Consider the following 17,009-nt stretch of genomic DNA (forward strand, 5'->3'; position numbering starts at 1 on the left):
TTACCAGAATATTCGGTCAAAATCCCTGGAAAGAAATTAATTAAATTCCCCAGATTCCGGGGAATTCCCTGGAAATTGGCAATGCTGGTATTTGCATCCATCCCCAATCTCTTGGTTAGTGAGTGGTATGTGGAAAAACTAAACTGAGTGGCTACATGGCATGATTCAATTTCCATGAAGACAAGATACTTTAAAGTGGCATTAAGAAAATGCAGCCATTCTGTGTAAACTGTAAAGGCATCTGTCTGGTCATTACCCAACACAAACTGCAGTTAGGTAACTACTTCCTGTACATTCTTACGGCCCTCTACCTCACACAGGCAAGGCTGATCAAGGAAGAGTACAAAGTGTCAGCACTTCCATTTATAATGTTCTTGTGTGTTCATGTACCTTCAAATTACCTGTTTTCACAGGCAAGGAATACTCAGAACTAGTTTTTCAGTTCTTTCTTCTGAAATATAGGCTGCAGCACCTGGTATTCTTTGGCAGTCTCCATCCAAGTACTAAACAGGACTGACACTACTTAGCTTCCAAGATCAACAGGATCTTATGCCTTTAGGGTTTTTAGGCCCCTTTTATAAAGTTTGGTTTTGCATATTTAAAAGAACAAAACAAATCAACCCAGGAGTTCAGCAGAGTTGTGGAAATCTGACTTTCTAGAGTTTATATGCTTGCTTTTATAGAGGAAATTATATTACTGTTCTCCATATTTATGAGGATATGAGGATGATGTTTTGTTTCAGAAAATCAAACACTCAGGGTCAAATATATATTTACTTAATACCATTACCTTTCAATATAAAATATATCAATATATATTGGTATCAAATACCATGAAGCACATTTTGTGCCATTGGTTATGAGTGGCACATAAGTGTTTGTGCATTAAATATGAAAGAAGGAAACCAATACTTTCCTGGTTTTTCCTTTTATATTTATTGCTAGGAAATTGGGCCATTCCAATATGTATGCTCTATGTATAACAGATAGTCTTGTATTTGCATTATTTTATCATGTTCAGATCAGTTATCTTTTATGTCAGATCAATGCTTTAAGTAACTAAACAAAGTAAAGTATGGTTTTATTTTTTTCATATATACATCCCCGTATTCATATATAGATATATAGGGTGAGTAAGTGTTGTAATTCTGAAGTGGAGGTGCTGTTGATGTGGTCTCCTCTTTTGCTAATGCTCTTTCTCTTCCCATCTGTTACAGCTTAGAGTGCCTTATCTAAAGTTTAGATTTCCATTCCACACAAAGCCATGTAACATCTATCACACATCTAATACACATCAGAGTCTTACTTTAGGATTAGAAGGGTAATTAACTGGTTATTTGTTGCTTAACTTCTTACCATACATGGATGAACAGGATAAACTCAGAAAAAATAACTGCAGGCAAAAGTTGTTGTTATGTAAAACTTTTAATATTCGGTGTTTTAAGAAGTAATCATTTTATATGCATTAAAATAAAACCAGTTTAGCTCATATTTTATTTACATAATCACTGCTGATTTTCTTCAAAAATTTCAGTATGCATAGGGTATAACTTACATGAACACACCATGCCATTATATCTGTTACCAAACACACTCAGTTTGGTCATTTTTACACCTTGCCATCTAAACATATGTTTATTAGACTGCCACCCCTATACTCTGCAATTATCTTCTACAATATATCTTATTTGTACATTAAAGGACACACACTTTCTTTATTTGATTAATTCCATAATCTAGGAATGTCTATCTCATAATACATGTGTTCAGTATTCAAGGTGCCACAATAATGTTGGAATTTCTTTGTGCCAGTGTATCACAACCAACTATGTGACATGTGTTTGTACATCTGGTCCTAGTAACAGTAAGCATTCTGTAGGAACAGCCCTCCTAAATGACCTAAAGAATAAACTGAGATTACATAATACACTATACTTCTACAACTGTCTATAGATTAGATGAGATATGAAACTTTATGAGAGCTGTGCTAAATTTCCTTAGAGTAAGATCCAACAGCAAGATATGTGTGTAAATAAACATATGCCTCTCTGATTCTGAATGGTATGCCTAATTTTAATGAGCTTTTATTCAGTTACTTTTTATCATCATGATATTTTTAATTTGCCATAAGTTATTTTTTTAATATGTTTGCTTATTGTCTATGTGGACTGAATCACAGCCTGCTAATAGCAAAGCATCACTGCCTTTCCTCGGAAGCACATGCCTGTTTGGCAATGTACCTTATTTCAGAACATTCAGGTCCCATAGAGTAAACATCTCCACATCTGTAAAGCACTTTGATAGACATTCTAACTCCTGTGAGCATAGATTTTTAAATAAAAAAGTGTCACAGAGAAAGAGAGATTCTTAATTCTGTGTACATTGTAACTTCATTTAATTTTTAAAGGAAGTTTCTTAACTGTGCCTTAATTTTCTTTTTCCTTCAGAAATGTTGCATAGGGGCTATTTTGTTAGGCATCACATGTAGGGCTGCCATAAGTCAGGACCTCCAAACCGGGACAAATGTAGGACAAATGTAGGACCACATTTTCAAATGTAGGACACGTTTTTTAAAAAATGGAGGACACATGAAAAATTTGATAATTTTTTAAAAATGTTAATATAAATGCATGTTTCTTCGGCTGCTCAAAATGGAGGACATTTTGGCATTATTCCTAGACAGATGGCAGAAATGTACTTCTCTTTCTGGCCAAATATCCCCCCCTCCCAATTCTACAACTACAAGTCCCACTCCCAAGCAGGCATAAGATTTGAAAGACCACAGGCACCCTCTTTTGCCACTGCAAACTACAAGTCCCACTCCCAAGCAGGCATAGGATTTGAAAGACCACAGGCACCCCCTTTTGCCACTGCAAACTACAAGTCCCACTCCCAAGCAGGCATGGGATTTGAAAGACCACAGGCACCCCCTTTTGCCACTGCAAACTACAAGTCCCACTCCCAAGCAGGCATAGGATTTGAAAGACCACAGGCACCCCCTTTTGCCACTGCAAACTACATTTCCCACTCCCAAGCCTTCTTAGCAATTCCCCCCTTCCTCCTTTTCCTTGCCTCCTTCAACCCCCCCAAACCCCTCACCCCCTCTTTTCCCCCCGGTATGTCTCAACTTAGGGGGGATTTATGGGTCAGATCCCTTGCAAAGTCTTTTTTCTTTTGTAATGGCGGCAAAGCCTTGAGAAGCCCTGGACCCCTGAGAAGAAGAGGATGGGGGCTTAGACAGAGGGGGGTAAATAAGAGGGCTAGAGGTAGGGTTGCTATAAGTCAGAAAGGAGTTGGGCACACAACAACAACAGTAACAACAGCAACAGCAGAGGAGGAAGGGGGAGGAGGAGAAAAATGGGGAAGGAGAAAGAAGAAAAGGAGGAGAAAGAAGAAGAATAGGAACAAAGAGAAAAAGAAGATGAGGAGAGGGAAGAAAGGAAGAAAAAGGAGAGGAGGAAGAGGAGGGGAAGAGGAGGAGAAGAAAAAAAATGGAATAACAAGAAGAGAAGGAGTGGAAAGAGAAAGAGAAAGAGGGGAAGAACTAAAAGCAGCTTGCCTGAGTGCAAAGCCCTCCCTGCTTGGAGTTGGAGCATGCCCAAATAAGGAAGCAGAGGGCTGGCTCCTTGAGAGGGCTGGCCAATAGGGGCAGGGCAGAGCAGCAGACCCCGCCCCCTGCTAGCTCCAGCCGCTGCTGCTGCTCCAGACATGCTGCTCAGCACTGTATGAAAGGGAGGCAGCAGCCCTGGGAGCCCTGAGTCGGGCAGCCACCCGGGAATGGGGGGAGGGTAGGGTGGGGCGGGACCGGGCACGCCCCCCCGGAGGCAGGAAAGTCCTGTCCACTGCCGTGAAATGGCAACCCTAATCACATGCCACACAAATCGATCACTAGGGCAAGCTTGCCTCCTGTGTGCTTGCAGCAACATAGAGACAAAGAAAATTATTGCACCATCTCCAGTCCCCGATGTACCTCTTCTGGATTTGGCTCAAATTCAAAGTTAGGCTGATTTTATCACATGGCCTTTTCTGTCAAAATGGCTTCCCATTGCTTCGAGGGCTGAATTCAGGCCCTGTAAGTTGCTTCAGTGAGAAATGGAGGCATCTCTTGGCTCCCTACCCTTCCCCTTTAGGACCTTTTCTTACCCTCTTTTCCTGAGGCCAGAAAAATACATACAATTTCAAGGTTGGGAGTTTTATGGCCTGTATACAGTTAGAGACCTGTTCCACAATGTGATAACTATCATAATGGAGCAACTAATCGGTGTTCTAGGCCCTGGTAATCAGAACTGGTATCAAATAATATAGATACAATTATTCTTAAAGAAACTGCTTTAGATAAGGAATATCCTTGCCACTTACTTTTTTTTGGAAACATGTGCGTTTTTCCTACTACATATTCTAAAGGCCAAATAGCATGCATTTATAATTGTCTGCTAGAAGAAACATTAGGGAACTCAACCCTTCATAAGGCAGGATGGAAAGCAGAACTTTCCCTTTCAATTGATAGTAAAACCTGGGAAAATATATGGAATCATTTACCATTTAAAACTAGGTCCATTGCAATTAAAAACAATACTATCAAATTGTCCATCAATGGTACCTCACCCCAGTCAAATTGGCTCGTATGACTACCAATGCTAATCCAAAACGATGGAGGGGTTGTGAAGGTAGGGGAACCTTTGTACATATGTGGCTAGATTGTCCCTTAGTGCATGAATATTGGACAGCAATTTTACAACTGATCTTTAAGATCACTAACAAAGTATACAATTATTACGACTCTTGCTCCTGTTCTCCATTTTTATGAATGAAAATAAAGCCCTGCAGCATAAAAAATGTATTAGTTTGCTTCTGGCTTTTGCCAGGCTTGAGATAGCCAGGAACTGGAAAACTGGAAAGTTGAATATTGCAGGATGGTGGACTAGACTCTGGGACTTGTGGTTAATGGAGAAAATGGCAGATAATAACAACAGAGTGAGAGGCTTACACTCTGGATTGACCTTTCATAAGATTTGGCACCCATTTGTTGAATACATCCAGCAACATTTAGTCTCTAGACATCCTCCAATTTTAGCTAAATTTTAATGAAAAGATGTCTTTCAGGATCCCTGAATACACCTTTTATCTGTAATTTCAGGGCCTTATCTGGGTTATTGCCTGTATTTATTGTTGTTTTGGTGTACCGTTTGTTGTCGTGTTTTGTTTTAGAATGTATTAATAAAATTTTAATTTTAAAAAAAGTTGCTTCAGCGGCCATTTCCCCCCAATTTGGAAGCTTCTGATTTGGGAAAAAATGGCAGCCAAAGTGACTTACGGGGACTGAATTCAGCCCTGGAGGCAATGGGGAGCCATTTTGACAGAAAAGGCTGTGTGATAAAATCAGCTTAACTTCCGAATTTGAGCCAAATTTAGAAGAGGTAAATCAGGCACCAGAGGGGGTACAATAATTTCACCTAATGATGACTCTGACATCCACCATTACTGTGTGAAGGGGCGGGCAGGCTTTATGGTCTGGAAAACTGAATTATTATACCAAACTTAGGGCCCGTAAAGACAGGCCAAAATAAAGCTGCTTCGGGTAACTTTGGAGGTATGCTGTTTAAATGATGCATGCATCATAAGAAGCCGCAAGCCACACCAAAGCCATGCTTTGGTCCTAAGCTTCTGGCCTCTTAATAACGCCCGGAAGACCATGCATGCACCCACGCCAGACTGTGCCAGCTGTTTGTCGGGGGGCAGAATGAGGGAGAGGCGCCGGTGGGAGCGGCAACCTTAAAGCTGGCCCGCCAGCTTCCCAGACGCCGCCTCATGCCCAGAAGACCACGCGCGCACCCACGGTGGACTGTGCCAACTGTTTGGCGGGGACGGAATGAGGGAGGGGCGCCGGTGGGAGTGGCGACCTTAAAGCTGGCCTGCTGGCTTCCCAGATGCCACCACACGCCTGGAAGACCACGCGTGCACCCGCCTGTTGAGGGTTTTTTTTTAATAGGGGAGGGGGGAATTCTGCAGGTTTACATTGTATTTTAGGGCTTCATCAGTCAGGGGAACTCCACTGAGTAGGCAGAGAGTCTTTATAGTAGAAGTACCAACCAGCATAGAAGTTTAGGATGCCATTGATAAAACTAGGTTTTTCCCTAGGTTTTATCCATCATTTTACTTACTACCTCATATTAGCATACATCATGTTGACAACTCTATCAGTAATATAACTAATTGGGAATAATGGAGATGAGATTACTGCCAGGAATAGAGAGGATATTGATATTAATGTAAAGTCTAATATGACTCAAGGTGCACTAATAGGAGTTGTGCGGGGCATGGGGAGATAGGGCGTTAACAGGGTGAGAGATATTCCTAGAGGAAGGCGAGATCGATGCTTAATATCCATCCCGCCTTCCAATCACCCTGTTAGCCTGAAAGAGCCGAGGATTGTCCCAAGCATACCACAGACCCTTTCCTTGCTCCTGTGCTATGCTAGGTCGGTGAAGAACAAGTCACACATCTTGTACAATCTAATTGATGAAACGAACGCCGACCTAGCATGCATCACAGAGACCTGGCTGGGTGAAGACAGCTGTGTGACCTGGGCTAAAACTCTCCCAGCTGGGTACGTAGTGAAGGAGCAGGTCAGGGAAAATGGGCGAGGGGGAGAAGTGGCTGTCGTCCATAGAGGTAACATCACCTTGACCAGGAACCCGGTTCCGAAACTGATGCACATCGAATGTATTTACCTGACCCTAAAGGCCAAGGATAGTCTGGGGATTCTGTTGGTCTACTGTCCACCCCATAGCCTCACAGACTCCCTGGCCAAGCTGACACAGCTAGTCTCGGAGCTGGTGCTGGAGTCCCCCAGGCTTCTTGTCCTGGGGGACCTCAACATCCCCTTCGAGGCTGGCTTATCAGATCTGACAGGTGCGGCTCGGCAGTTCATGGATTCCATGACAGCCATGGGCCTGTCCCAATTGGTCCAGGGCCCAACACACTGTACTGGCAATACTCTCAATGTGGTATTCAGTACGGACCGGGAATATCTGTGGGCAGAGATAACTGATATCTTCCCCCTGTCATGGACGGATCATTTTCTGATCAAGGTGGGACTGAACGCCACAATCCAAAAACCCCTCGGGGGTGGAGGACCCATTAGAATGGTCCGCCCTCGAAGGCTGATGGAACCCAAAAGGTTCCAAGACGCCCTAGAGGGAATTATATTTGGGAACAATGGCGACTCTGTTGAATCCCTGGTTAATAATTGGAATAAGAACTTTACCGGGGTAATAGACAGTATCGCTCCCCAGCGTTTTTACCAGCCCGCTTCAAACAGAAGACCCTGGTATACTAAAGACCTACGCCAGATGAAGCGGGCTACGCAACGACTAGAGCGTTACTGGTGGAAACATCAGCGCATAGCTGATAAGACACTCCACGAGAACATGTTACGTTCCTATGGAGTGGCAATCAGTGCAGCAAAGAATTCGTTCAATGCTGCACGGATTGTGTCAGCAGAGTTTCATCCAGCAGAGCTGTTCAGGGTGGTCAGGGAATTAAATCAAGTACCAACCACCCTGAACCCTTTATTAGAACCAACTACAGCTTGCTGTGACGCATTTAACGATTTCTTCGCCGATAAAATCTCTCAGATAAGGGCTGATCTTGATGCCGTTTTTTTGACAGAATCAATAAGAGAGGTATCCAGTGACTCTGGAAACAAGGTTATCCTGGATCACTTTGAGTTTGTAAGTACCGATGACGTGGACAAGCTCCTTGAAAGTGTAAGGAGGACAACATGCCCTCTCGACCCATGCCCTTCTTGGTTGATTGTTCAGGGAGGAGATGCAACTGTTACATCTTATCATTAATGCATCTCTTCGGGAGGGTACATTTCCAACTGCCTTGAATCAGGCAATAGTAAAACTGATCTTGAAAAAACCCTCCCTTGATCCCCTGCTGACAAACAATTATTGACCAGTTTCTCTTTTACCATTTTTGGGCAAGGTGATTGGGAGGGCAGTTGCCTCCCTACTCCAAGCTGTCTTGGAGGAAACCGATTATCTAGACCCATTTCAAACTGGCTTCAGGGCGGGATACAGAGTTGAGACTGCTATGATCGCCTTAGTCGATGATCTTTGTCTGGGCATCGACAGGGGAGATGTGACCTTGTTGGTGCTCTTGGACATCTCGGCGGCTTTCGATACCATTGACCATGGTATCCTTCTGGGACGCCTGGGGGAATTGGGCATCGGAGGCACTGCGCTCCAGTGGTTCTGATCCTATCTCTCGGGAAGGTCCCAGGTGGTGAGGCTGGGGGACTGCTGCTCCTGTAAAATGGAGCTAACATCTGGTGTCCCACAGGGCGCCATTTTATCCCCCACGCTGTTTAACATTTACATGAAACCGCTGGGAGAGATCATCCGGAGGCATGGAGCTCGGTGTTATCAGTACGCTGATGACACCCAGATCTATGTCTCCATGTCTCTGACTGATACAGTGACTAATGATGGCATCTCTCCTCTGGATGCCTGCCTGGGGTCAGTAATGGGCTGGATGAGGGAAAACAAACTCAGGCTGAATCCGGAGAAAACAGAGGTACTTGTGATAGGTACCTCAAGTCCAGGCAGGGAAATTTGTCATCCAGTCCTGGACGGGGTTATTCTCCCCCTAAAGGACAAAGTTCGCAGTTTGGGAGTACTCTTGGACGCATCCCTCCAATTGTCATCCCAGGTGGATGCGATGGCCAAGAGTGCTTGGTACCAGCTTCGGCTGATATGCCAACTGCGACCCTGTTTAGACCAAAAGGACCTTGAAACAGTAGTACACACACTGGTAACCTCTCGGTTAGATTTCTGTAATGCGCTCTACATGGGGCTACCTTTGTACCAGGTCCGGAAGCTTCAGTTAGTTCAAAATGCGGCAGCCAGGCTGGTCGCCGGAACATCCAGGGCAGACCATATAACCCCGGCATTAAAATCTCTTCACTGGCTGCCCATCAGCTTCCAGGCTCAATACAAAGAGTCAGTTATTACCTATAAAGCCCTACATGGCTTGGGCCCGAGCTACTTGAAGGAGCGCCTTCTCCCACACAATCCGCCCCGCACTCTTAGAACATCAGGGAAATTTTTATTAGAATGTCCTAGAGTGAGGTTGTCGAAATCCGAGCTTGCTCCACTTTGGATGCCTTTAAAAAGGCTCTGAAGACACATTTATTCCGACTAGCATACCTGTCTGACTCTCTGTAGTCACTGTTCATGATAGATTTGCACTTCTTTGACTGATAGATTCTTGGCCGTGTGTTTTTATGTATACTGAGATATGTAGATTTTATATTTTTAACCTGTATTCTTTATTCTATATATAACCTGTATTCTATATTCTTGTTGTACACCGCTTTGATCATTGGAAAAGCGGTATATAAATAAAGTTTTATTATTTTTTTATTATTATTATTAAGATGTGTGTCATTTAAACAGCATATATCCAAAGTGACCCAAAGCAGCTTTATTTTGGCCTGTCTGTACGGGCCCTTAGACTAATTACAATTGAGTGTTTTATGAACTTTTGAAGATTTTTTTAAGGACATCTGTGTGAAATCCTGCCACAGGGCATTGCCTCAAGCTATGATATGGTTGGCTTGATAACAGCTGTTTGTATATGGGAGGGAGATAGTACAGAATATCCCCTTCTCTTCTCTTTTATTTCTTTTTCTCTTTATTTCTAAGAAGGGATAAATGTAGGTCGCAGTCAGAAGTGGTCCTATAGTCTTATAGTAGTAGTAGTAGTAGCTCCAGGAAAGGCCAAGGTTAAGTATGATTCTGGAAGCATAGCCAAATATTCCCAGGGGCTAGACCAACAGGATCCAATCAGGGTGTAGGTGTTTTGGCAAAGGTAATTCCAAAAGCAGAGTCCAAAATTAGTTCATGGTTTAACATGAGATAGTCCATACAACATGTGGATAAGATGGATACAAACAAGGTGTTATTCACAGACCCATAGGTCTGCATTAGGGAAGAGCATTGCATGAACTTGGGCTGAAGTCCTCCTTTTAATAAAAAAGAGACCCTTGGCCAGTACAGACCACCCCTTTCAGGGCAGTCTGTAAGTGCCCGTTTTTGGTCCGCAGCATTGCCATAGCAACCAAACTGCCTGGCAACGCTGTGGACCAGAAAAGGAGCCGCCTAGAGCATTGCAGCCCTTGCAACGTTTCTTCCTTTGCACACAGCCCTCATGTGGGTGGGGTGGCACTGTAATGGTGCCACCCGCATGTAGTAGGGTTCAGGACCATGCAGTTGGTGCGCGGTCCTGAGCCCTACTGTACTCACGTCCTGGCAGTGTGTACTGGGCCCCTGTTTCAGAAAGAGTTCTTTACTCATGAGGATTCTTCCTCTGTCCCCAAATAGTCCTATACTAAGTGACAAGTATAGACAGCTGTCTCGTAAGCATGAGATAATAAATTATTAAATCAGATAGTTTACAGTCTTCAATCAGTGTGGCTGATTTATTCATGAGAATAGTTGCTGACTTTTATATAAAATGAGGTGCTACAATAGGAGGAAGTATGTTTTGTATTACAAATATTTTTAAAATGCAAGAGTTTTTAACATTTGAAACACTGAAAATTAAGATGATGTTAAAGTGATAAATGCAGTACCTTCAAGGTAAGAATGCTTACCTGTATGTGGGGGAGCATGGGGAGTATTTCTGGCACTATCCTAGTACTATCTCACCACAATCTGTGCTATGCAGCTACTAATACAATTGGGATTGTAAAACATGCATATAAATATATAATATTGTAAATCAGAATTAGATGCAGCCGTAATGAAGAAGTTAGCAAGTCTTATAACAATATTATTAATGCTATATTATTTGAAGGCATTTAACTCGAGTATTTAACTAAAGTTTTTCAGTGTACAGCTGTAGTTTTATTTAAATTTTTAGGTACCCATTTAGTTGAGATGGCTGAAGTAAGAGACTTTTCCTGTTTCTTTATGCATCATTAAGCTTTTTTTTCTGTGGGGCTGCAGAGATCACTGCTCTTTTCATAACACAAAAGGGACATGTTTGCAGCCGTTTCCAAAACGGAAAATAAACTACTAGTAGAAATGTGATTTAACAATCCTCATACGCATTTCTGCATAAGTAAGTGTCGCTTTGTGTCCTCAAACCATCACAGCTTGGCACATATTCCCTTTATTGAAAACTTTAGATTCTGTTAGCCAGATTATCAGTCAGATTTTAAAACAACAGTAACATTTTTTTATATTCAAAACCAAAGGATGTACATAACTGATATTGCAGAAGAAGCGTGTGGCACCATCATTATTATGGCATCCCACATGCTCCAATCACGAATGCAGTCATAACTGGTAAATGATGATTTGCAGTGAAAATTGAATATGTGATACCTGAAGTATGATAAAATGGCATATGCTTCAATCCCAGAGTTTAGCTCATCCACCTACTGGTGCTAAACTCATTTCTCAACCACACAATCATGTCTTCAGGTAGTCATGCTTTTCACTAGAGGTTGCCAGGGCAGTAATACTGATCCACACTCCTCCTTTTACATGAAGTCTGGAAACTGCCTCATCCCAGCTCATAAAATCCCACCACTCTTAGTATTCCTCTGGTGCAACTGGTTGTGCTGCTTTTCCAATGCAGTGGCTCATAGAATTAGGTCATTAGTCACCTGGGACAACCAGGCAACCACATTTCTGCATGCTTGATCTACTGATAATATTGTGAGGTATTTTTATATAAATGACTGTAGGTGTTCTCTGAAGTGTTGCATTTATCTGTCTTTTTCAGATTTGGCTGAGGTCTCATGAAAGACAGCAGTTCTGTAGTGCTGTCTTTTTTGGAAAACTGAACATTTCTTGGCTGAAAAAAACTCAACCCACAATGACTTACTAAGGCATGCAGTGCTGCAAGTAATGATGTTTTGCAAAATGAAATGATCAGAATCTGGCATCTTAAAGTGGATATTCTATATAGAAAATTTATTTTGCTACACACCAAAAATGGCCTCCTCAAGGCTAGCAGGAAGAACACCTCGCGATATTGCTGGTGTCATGCAGAGACTTCAAGGTAAGTGACTAGTAGAGCTTGTAAGCTCAGCTTTGTCCACTTCTTCAAATGTTATTGAACTGCAGTGAAGTCTGTTGAAAAACATACAACAAATTCACATGGAACTTTTCAATTAGCCCTTTTGAAATGGACATGTACTTTTGCATTCATTTAAGTCTAGGAGAAATCGCTCATACTGTATTGCCAGTTCCTAATTTATTAATAATGTCCTTATGATAATGATGTTTTTTGCACTGCTATGGTTATTTAAAAGTATATGAGTATGTACAATATGATCAGATACAGAACAACAATTGGGAATTTGTCCACACTGTAAACCTAGTGTGAAACATGACTCCTTTCAGCAGATAGAAATGGTCACTGAAGATTTATTTTATTATTAATTAATTAATTAATTAATTTTGGGGATTTATATCCTGCCTTTCTCCCAAAATGTGATGCAAGGTGAGTTACAATAATTTAAAGGGATAAAACCAAAACATTAATTACAAAAGTTAAAAAAATATTAAATAATATTAATATTAAGAAATAAGTTAAAACTTAGTTAAAACCATTTTGAAAAAGTAAAAATGTATAGCTGCATAGACCTATGTATGTAAAAATGTATATCTGTATAGATGCAGATATTAATTAAGTCACTGAAAAATTTGCTATGGTAATCATCATACACCAAAAGACTAGATTGTAACTCACAGGAACTATCTTTTTTCAAGACATAAAAGGAGTTCTATTTTCTTTCACAAGGACTTCTGGAATCTACAAGGAGATCAGAAGCATTTCCTTCTGTGTTTGGTTACCTACAATTTTTTGATCAACCACCAGACTTTAGTCAGACTCAGCTATGGTCTATTCAAAATAAGTTAACTTCAAGCAATGAGTTGTTGGTGGATTCTCTTTTTTCTGAGGGGAAGAGCAGTCAAGACATGGGGAGGGGAGGTGCCTTAGCTGTGCTTCTGTGGCTGAATACAGCTTGGTGGGCAAACATCTGATATGTCACAAGATTTATTGTCATGTCCAAAGTGACTCTTTCAGTTCAGAGCAGGGGTTGGCAACCTTGTATCCTACAGAAATTTTGGAACACAGCTCCATAAACCTTATCCATCTTGGTTAATCAGAGATTATGAGAGTTTTAATCCAAAACATCTTGTGGGAATATGCCCATTTTTATTCATGGACTTCTCAGAGATTTTGATATCATTTACAGTGGTATCCCTCTGGGCCCCCTTCTTTGGATGGGACTTGTTATTGGTGCTATGTGCCTTCAAGATTTATGACTTATGGTGACCCTAAGGCAACTCTATCAAATGGTTTTCTTGGCAAGATTTGTTCACAGCAGGTTTGTCTTTGCCTTCCTCTGTGGTTGAGAGAGTGTGACTTGCTCAAAGTTACTCAGTGGCTTCTGTGACCAAGTTAGGATTTGAACCTTGTTCTCCAGAGTCATAGTCCAACTCTCAAACCACTACATCATGCCGGCTTGGAAGCATTGTTTTATTGCCACTTTGGGGCTTTTTGTTTGTTTGTTTGTTTGTTTGTTGGAAAGCAGAGCTCAGCAGGTGGTGTTTTGAGGTTCCTGTTCAGCTCCTGGGCTGTTGTCCTGTGGAGTCCCTTTAGATTCCCCCCCCCCCCAATGCAATTTTATCCATATGTGAAACTACTGGGAGAGATTGCCCTAGACTTTTAGAGTGAGTTGAACACAGTATACTGCTGACACCCAAATGTTATTTATCCTTTGCATCTACTTCCAAGGAAGCTGTTTTGGTACCAAGCCAGCATCTGCTGCCAGCGAGAGAGATGAAGGTGAAACAATTGAAGCTTAATACAGACAAGACAACGGTGGTCCTGGTCATTCAAAAGGCAGATCAGGAAGTAGAGATTCAGTCTGTGCTGGATAACGGTATACTCTTCTGAAGACATAGATTTGCAGTCTGGGTGTACCCCTTGATTCAGCCCTAGTTTGGGGGTTGAGGTTGCTATGGTGGCCAGGAGTGCATCTGCACAGTTAAAGCTAGTGCCAGCTGCACTCACCCTTGGGCTCATCTGCTGTGATGACACATGCCTTAGTTATATTGTAACCATCTTTACATGGGTCTGCCTTTAAAAAATGCATAGAAACTTCAGTTGTTCCTAAGTACTTCAGCCACATTGTTAACTCTGCCTGGTTACGTAGAAAATAAGATTCCCTTCCTGCAGCCACTCTACTTTGCTATTCCTGGTACAATTCAAAGTGCTGGTTCTGACTTATAAAATCATTAGAAAAAGCAATTGATGTTAGGAAAGATGGAAAACAGTAGAAAGAGAGGAAGATTATATGCCAGATGGTTAGAGAGGGTGAAGACGGTACCGGTGTGTGTGTGTGTGTGTGTCTTGGAGATTTCTCATCCACAGTTTGCCATCACTTGAGGGCAGTTAACAGCAATAACAACAGTATCACTCAGGTCCAGGTGGTCTGGTGGACTGTATCTTCCGGTGTGATCCTGTCTAGCTTGTAAGAGCTCCGGGGTGGGCCAACTCTTTCCGCACCATCTTCAAAGGCTAGTTTGGTAGGAACATGGGAAAAGGCCTTCTTGGAAGCTGCTTTCTGGTTTTGGAACACACTCCCCAAAGGGTTTAGGATAGTTGTATTTCTCTTTTCCATTGGAAAGGAGATTGTTTTTTCTCCATTCAAATATGTTTTTTACAAATAGACTGGAAGTGTGCTATTTTATCTTATGTCTTTTAATGGATTTGTTTTAAATGGTTTTAATTCTATAGTTAGTTTGATTGTATTTTAATAATATTTTTGTATATTTCTACTTATGTCTTATGTATATTAAGTTTTGGTTTTAAATTTTAAGCCGTCAGAAATACCAAGTTTTTTGGGGAAAGATGGGATATAAAAGAAGAAATAAAATAATAGATGTAAAACTTCCTTTGATTTTCCTTTCCAGTGGCTACTACTTTAATAGAAAAGCTACACCCCACCCCCCCATTGCAATAAATTTGGAAGTGCATGGCCCCATTTCACAAACATTGTTGCTGCTGCTGCTGTTGTTATTTTGGCAGTCCTATTATGGAGCTTTGTACTTAAGATTCATTTTGTTTATTATTCAAAGCATGGAGATTTCTGAAAGATACAGAGAAATAAGAGCCATTTAACAGAAGAAGGTGAGAAAGCAATCATCTGGCAGATGGAGCCTTATATTAGTATATCCACAGCCTTCCAACCTGTTTGCTGATTTCCTTTCCTTGCCGCTAAAATAGAAAAGGGTTTAGTCAGCTTCTGCTGCAAGATCAAACAGGAGGTAAAAAAATATTTCACCTCTATTGAATTTGAGTACAGTTCTTTTTTTAGGCTGTTGTCCTGCATTATGGATGAGCAGACAATCTGCAGTGCAGACTTTCTGGCCTTCATGAATTAAGAGGTTTATCTCTAGCAGATGTCAAGCACAAGTGATCTGGGAATTGTAAAGGACCCTGCAAACTTGAAAATGCTATGTCATGTCTGCACATCTTGTGCTCTGTTAAGCCAGACATAGTCCACTAATAATGTCTCCTGCCCTGCATTGCTCTTGAACCCATTTCCTGATTCTACCATCTCAACAGGATGTCACCTACATGGCTGCTTTAATATGTCCCTTGGTTATGCTAAATCTTACTTCCTTTGTCACAACTAAAAATGTGTGTCTGTCTGCACGCACAGTTTCTTTTAGTTAATTTTAGTTTAACCTATGGTGGAACAAAACACAAAAGATGCTGACCCAAGATTTGGCATCATACCTAATTATCAACATGGATCATCTGCCAAGGTGATCAAAGCTCCAGCCCATAACAAGGCCTGAGCCAGATTGAAAAGTATCTAGATAATTTGCTTTATTCAAGATCTCTTAGAGATGTCACCACAAATCAGGCACCTCATCCAAGCATAGAATATTGGATACTGGCTATGGTTATGATAATTATGCATCATGAAGATTTTTTTTTAAAGACAGATCTTACTATCACCATATTTATGTATAATGAAACTATATATACAGTCTGCCCTCCGTATTGGTGGACTTGTTATTCACAGATTTAGCCATCCATAGCCGGCAAGCCTCCATTTTTCTTAATGGTGCCACATGCGCCACACTGCCATTAAGAAAAACGGGACTTGAGCATGCATGGAGATGGGTATCTGTGCAGGGGGGAGGTGTCTGTAGCAGATCCCCTGTGGATATAGAGGTCCAAGAGTACCTTCTTGGAGAAGGCATTCACCACTATTGTAATGCAATAACCACCCTTCCTGCATTCCTACTCCAGGCACCTTTTATGACGCAGAAGGTTCAAAAGTCACGCACATACACACACAGCTCCCATCTTTCCAGTGGTCTTGCCCACTTCCTCATGGCAATGTTAATCTGATTAACTATAAACTACTTGGTTACATTGTAGCTAGAGTGCTAGTCAAAACTGTAAAAAAAACCAAAAACCTTCTGGCCTTGACTGTCATGTGACCAAGTATTCAGTCCCGAGGGTTAAACTCAATGTCTCATGGCCAGAAGGTGGGGTTTAGCATAGTAAGATAACTAGGACTAAAGCAAAAATATTATAGTCATTATTGGCTTTAATATTTTCTGTCATATGTTTTGTAATGTTTTGTAAGCCCTAAATGGCTTGGGTCCAAACTATCTTCGGGACCGCCTTCTCCCCTATAATCCTCTCCACACACTCCGGTCCTCTGGGAGAGGCCTACTTCAGCCACAAATATCTAGGCTTTTGACTACCTCCCAGAGGGCATTTTCCATCGTCGCCCCCAAACTGTGGAATGGCCTGCCAGATGAGATCCGTCTGCTTACATCCTTAGACAGCTTTAAAAAGGCTGTTAAGACGGATATCTTCCGGCAGGCCTTCCCGGAATAGAGAACCTGGCCTCAGGAAACTCCTATGAATAAATAGATACCGCCGCTCCC

General features: G+C 41.7%; 1 protein-coding gene across 1 annotated transcript in view; it reads left to right on the forward strand.

The window, feature by feature from the left end:
* Window positions 1–17,009, forward strand: part of SYNE1 (spectrin repeat containing nuclear envelope protein 1) — a 437,342-nt gene that overhangs the window by 16,027 nt on the left and 404,306 nt on the right. The window contains exon 2 of the mRNA XM_089530176.1: window positions 11,803–12,081. Within this exon, the coding sequence (XP_089386302.1) occupies window positions 12,015–12,081 (67 nt within the window). The 5' untranslated portion in view covers window positions 11,803–12,014. The remainder of the gene's footprint in view (window positions 1–11,802; window positions 12,082–17,009) is intronic.

Source organism: Sceloporus occidentalis, unplaced genomic scaffold (genome assembly GCF_023333645.1).
Source record: "Sceloporus occidentalis isolate IW3139 unplaced genomic scaffold, rSceOcc1.0.p SCAF_6, whole genome shotgun sequence".
Lineage (NCBI taxonomy): Eukaryota > Metazoa > Chordata > Lepidosauria > Squamata > Phrynosomatidae > Sceloporus > Sceloporus occidentalis.